The sequence below is a fragment of the Colobus angolensis genome, unplaced genomic scaffold (genome assembly GCF_000951035.1).
Source record: "Colobus angolensis palliatus isolate OR3802 unplaced genomic scaffold, Cang.pa_1.0 Scaffold182, whole genome shotgun sequence".
Lineage (NCBI taxonomy): Eukaryota > Metazoa > Chordata > Mammalia > Primates > Cercopithecidae > Colobus > Colobus angolensis.
In genome coordinates, this window is record NW_012114955.1 from 868,090 (window position 1) to 872,930 (window position 4,841).

At 52.1% G+C, this 4,841-nt stretch overlaps 1 protein-coding gene across 1 annotated transcript in view; it reads right to left on the bottom strand.

The window, feature by feature from the left end:
• Window positions 1-3,642: 3,642 nt before the first annotated feature.
• PRRT4 (proline-rich transmembrane protein 4) overlaps window positions 3,643-4,841 on the bottom strand; it is a 9,881-nt gene continuing 8,682 nt past the window's right edge. Inside the window, 1 exon segment of the mRNA XM_011939543.1 lies at window positions 3,643-4,725. Within this exon segment, the coding sequence (XP_011794933.1) occupies window positions 4,537-4,725 (189 nt within the window). The 3' untranslated portion in view covers window positions 3,643-4,536.

Sequence of the window (4,841 nt, forward strand, 5' to 3'; positions counted from 1 at the left end):
ACACACATATACATATATATATTAGTAATTGAAGAAAATTGTGAGCCCTTTAAAGATTGTTTTAAGATTAGGAAACAAAACCAAGCCAGAAGGAGCCAAAATAGGACCTTAAGGTGGATGCCTAGTGGTTTCCCATTAACACTCTTGAAAAATTGCCCTTGTTTGATGAGAGGAGTGAGCAAGAGCACTGTGATGGAGAAGGGCCCTATCTGTTGAAGCTTTCCCCCAGGCATTTTTCTGCTAAAGGTTTGGCTTTCTCAGAACACTCTCACAATAAGCAGATGTTATCATTCTTTGGCCCTCCAGAAAGTCAGAAAAAAAAAAAAATGCCTTGTAGGTCCAGTGTGGTGGCTCATGCCTGTAACCCAGCACTTTGGGAGACCAAGGCAGGCAGATCACCTGAGGTCAGGAGTTCAAGATCAGCCTGGGAAACATGATGAAACTCTGTCTCTACCGAAAATACAAAATATTAGCTGGGTGTGGTGGCATGCGCCTGTGGTCCCAGCCACTCTGAGGCTGAGGTGGGAGGATCGCTTGACCCTGAGGAGGCGGAGGTTGCAATGAGCTATCGCGCCACTGCACTGCAGCCTGGATGACAGAGTGAGACCCCATCTCAAAACAACAATAAAAGTTTAAAAATAAATTTTAAAAAATTACGCAGGAAAGGAAGCTTTGAAATACAAACCAGATTTTTAAGGCTGCTGTGTTAATCCTATGCAGGATAAAGAGAAACAAATAGACAAAGGCAATGGGATGGGTCATCTAACAGAGTTGATTTGGGACTCCACATCCTCCCTCTTCCTTCTCCTTCCCTCCTGCCCACTCCTATCAGCTTAGGAATTAAAATTCTACCCCCAAAGATTAAATTGTGAGCTTTAGAACCCTAGCTATGGGGAAGCCTTCCCTGTCCTGGCTGCAGTCTGCACAAGGAAAACAATCCTGAGAAGATTGTTGCAATATTCCTTTGTGAGACCCTCCACAAATGCTAAGTTTTAAATAGTTCTGATCCAACTCTTCCTTAATTTAGGACAAACCAAACTGCATCTCTATGCCCATCAGGGGGCAGCAGCCACCCACAGTGCAGGATTCTGTGCTCTTCTGGGAGGACAACAGTGCAGCTGACCCTTTCTACCCTCCCCATGGTTCAGACCTGGTTCCCTGATCTGTCTCTCAGCCCCATCCCCTCCAATCCATTTCTATCAGGGCAGGCAATGGTTCTTTCCTCAGGAATATTTGCTCATCCATCTACCCAAGACACACGCAGCATTCTTTATGAAATAGCAGGAGCTGTGGTACCCTGCATCACACCAGAAATGTGGCTTCCAGGGGAAATAAACTGCTGGCCTCCTCCTCATCCATCACTGTGCAGGAGCCGGGAAAGGTAGTAAGAGAGGGTTGGGCTGTTCTCAGCCAGCCTCTTCCATATCCCATCCCTCTAGCTCCACTCTGCCTGGCAAGCCAAACCTTCTTATAATACAAAATAGTTCTTGGCCTTAGCACTTGTCGTAACTATAATTAATTACTTGTGCTATTGTGATTATTTATGTCATTAGTTGTTTAACATCTGCCTTCCCCCAAAAGGCTTTCAATTTCATAAATTCATGGCTGGTGTCTACCTCGTTCACCTCTCTATTCCCAGAACCTAGGACATCGTAGGCATTCAGTAAATGTTCTTTAAGAGATTGAATGAATGAATAAATGAATGAAGGTGAGTTTGCCTTTCAGTCCCCACAATACCAAGACTTAGAACTGAAGGGTGTAGCGATTAGGTTCTACCTGGATTCCTCCTGGGAAACCCACTCTGGGTAAGAGATGAGGCATGAGACAAAAGGAAAGGGTCCTCTAAATGAAGTCTTGGCCTCTTTATGAAGTAAAAGGGCTGAGGTTATCCTTGCTGAGGAAAATCAAAGAAGTGTTGGAGCCAGTGAACACTGAGCTGTATTCCCTAAACTCCCTCCTGCCTCCCCCCAACTCCATTTAGAGCTGCCACACAGAAAAGGACCATATGTGCACGAGTGTGTGTGTGTGTGTGTGTGTGTGTGTGTGTGTATGTAAGAGAGAGAGAGAAACCAATAGACAGGCCAATAGAGAGACTGGCTGGGGTATTTGGGACTTGGACTGCTCTTTTGGGAAGTGTGTGCATGAACCCAAGGACCCTTGATGGGGAAAGTGAGCAAGAGAGAGAGGAGCTGGCAATGACCAGTGTGATGAAGAGATGGCATTGAGGAGCTGAGTGTGAGCAGAGGCAGATGAGCGGCAGATGGAACTGTGAGTTTGAAAGAAAGGGAGCAGTTTCTTAGAGCAGCAACACTCCTTACATGACACAAAGCAACTCGGAAACTGGGCCCACTGCAGCCACTACGACACCAGTGAGAAATGCCTGTAATTAGGAGGTTGGCAGTTCTCTGGGCCTCAGCCCAGAGTGAGGATGCAGCAAGAATTTCTGAGCCAAGCTGAGCCAGGTGATGGAGGAGACACAATCAAAACCATTCTAGTCCCATCCCTCCACCGCACGAGCACCACCTCCCTCCCATTTCTCTTCCCCACTATGATTCTCCCTCTCCTCCAAACAATTGATTCCCCTCCTCCATCTGAGGTCCCAGGTCCTGGATGCTCCTTTCAGCCAAGACAGATGTTCATCTACAAGGAGAGTAGTGCTTGAATTCTTTCACTCCTGCATTGGGCCCGGTCTGGCCGAAGGCTCTACCCTCTCCTGGCTTCCCTGCCTGCTTCCCTCTTGGCTCCCAAGCCTCCCTTCTCCAGTCCCCAGGAGCTGATGGGCAAAGTTGGAAGAAAAATCACGAGTTTCCTGTGTTTCCACTTTGAGCCTAGTGTGTATGCTCCTGCAGGTCTCCCTGTGATATGCAGGACAGCTGCCAAAACACTGTCAGATTTTTGTTTTCAAACCTAATCCACAACCCTGTTTTTGTGCTACTCGGAACCACTGCATTTTAGCCAAGTGACAAACACAGACCACAGAGCGCAGAGCCAAATGCTCCAGGCAAGGGAGGGATTACAGAGTGCCTGGTGGTCAGATGTGTTTGTGGGTCTCTGCACTGTGAATTTTGCTACAGGAGCTGGCTGGGCTGGACAGGGAGGATCTGCACCTATTAGAGATGAGAGCTCTTCAGGAGAAGGGGGAGGGAGTTGAAGAGGCCCTGTTGGTGGGTTAAAAGGTAGAAAGGTAGTTTCCTCTTTGTGGATCCCAAACTGTGGGAATATGGCAGGAAGGTTGCTGGGGATCCCAGCTCAAAGTGACCAGGACCTTTTACATGTGCCTCAATATTTCCATGAAAGACTTGACTCCTAACTAGTCCCCAGTCAATAGTCTACCAGGACCAGACTCCTAGGAATGCAGGCATTTCCACCAATGACAGTGGAGCTTCTGCCTCACCTCCCAGGGCCATGTCCCATCTCTGTGAAAAGCCACTTCCCAACGATTCAGAAGAATCTTCGAGGGGCTGCTCCCAGGAACCTCACTCATCCCAGAAACAGGACAAGACTCGTTGGTCTCGTATGAAGGTCCCTGGGGTCTGGAATGGACCCACCCCACCCAAGAGCTGCTTCTCTTCCACTTGTGATGGAATCACTGGTGCTGTTGCTCAATCGAGCTTTCCCAAGAAAGTCAGACCTTGCTCTTCTGAAAATATTTTATTGATAAATTAACTTTAAGAGCATTCCCCTCCCACCCAACTGCTGTAAAGTCTCCTAGATGGGTCATGGGCCCCTGTGGGTGTCACATGGAGGACAGGGAGTCCCACTCACACAAGGGTAGGATTCCTAGGCATGGCAGAGGTGGGTAGGGGGCCTGAGGCAGGTCCCAGGGTCCTCTAAGGACAGCCCCTCTCACTCAGCACCAGAGTGGGGAGTGGTGGTCAGGAGTGGAGCACCTTGGAGCTTTATTGCTGGTGAATGCCAAGGAAAATGGGACCCCTGTCAGCCTAGAATTGCAGCTGAGGGCATCAGCACCCAGGGCTCCAGAGATTCCCAATCAATAGAGCCTGGCTGCTGACCCACCCACCCAGGGACCCCTGGATGGGGAAGGAATCTGGAGAGGTATCTTAGCCAGGCAGGACTGGGGAAGGGTTACAGTGTGCAGGTCTCGGGCAGGGCAGGCTCCAGAAAGGGGTGTGTCGCAGGGTAGCAAGGTGGCCACCTCTTCACAGGTCTATGGTGTCGCTGCCCACGCTCAGCTCGTCAATCTGTCGGCAGGCGTCCAGGAACTGCTCCTGCAGCAAGGCCTCCTCGGCCTGCAGCTCAGAAGCAGGCTCTGGGGAGTCGCGAGAGGGTGGGGACAGGGCCTGGTAAGATCCTGAGGCCGGGAGGCTGGGGCTGCTTCCTGAGGGCCGCGGGGGACTGAGGACGCAAACCAGAGGGCAGCGCGGGGGCCGGTCGGGGCTGGAATACAGCAGCATGGACGAGCTGTCCCGGGAGAGTCCGCACAACGAGCCAGATGAGGCGCTGCTGCCTGCGGGCCAAGCCCCGGGGGAGGGGAGCTCCGCGGGCGCAGGGGAGCCAGGGGCCTCCCCTGATCTCTCACTGGGCCCGCCCCCGGTCTTCGTCCCCAGCGAGGCGGTGCGGTAGAGGCCGAGCCCAGGCAGGGCGTCCTCGAAGGCAGGGCCCTGGAAGAGGCCAGGCGCGAGCAGGGCCTCGCTGCAGAGGGCCTCCTCGATGCTGCGCCGCAGGTTAATTGGGGAAGGCGGGCGGAAGTCCACGGTGTAATCGCTGCAGGGAGAGGAGGCCGGGGACGGGGCTGGGTTGGCCGCTGCGCCTTCGAAGCCCCGGCAACCTCCGCCCTGGAGTAGGAGGTCGGGGCCGGGCTCTGCCAGCGCGCACAGCTG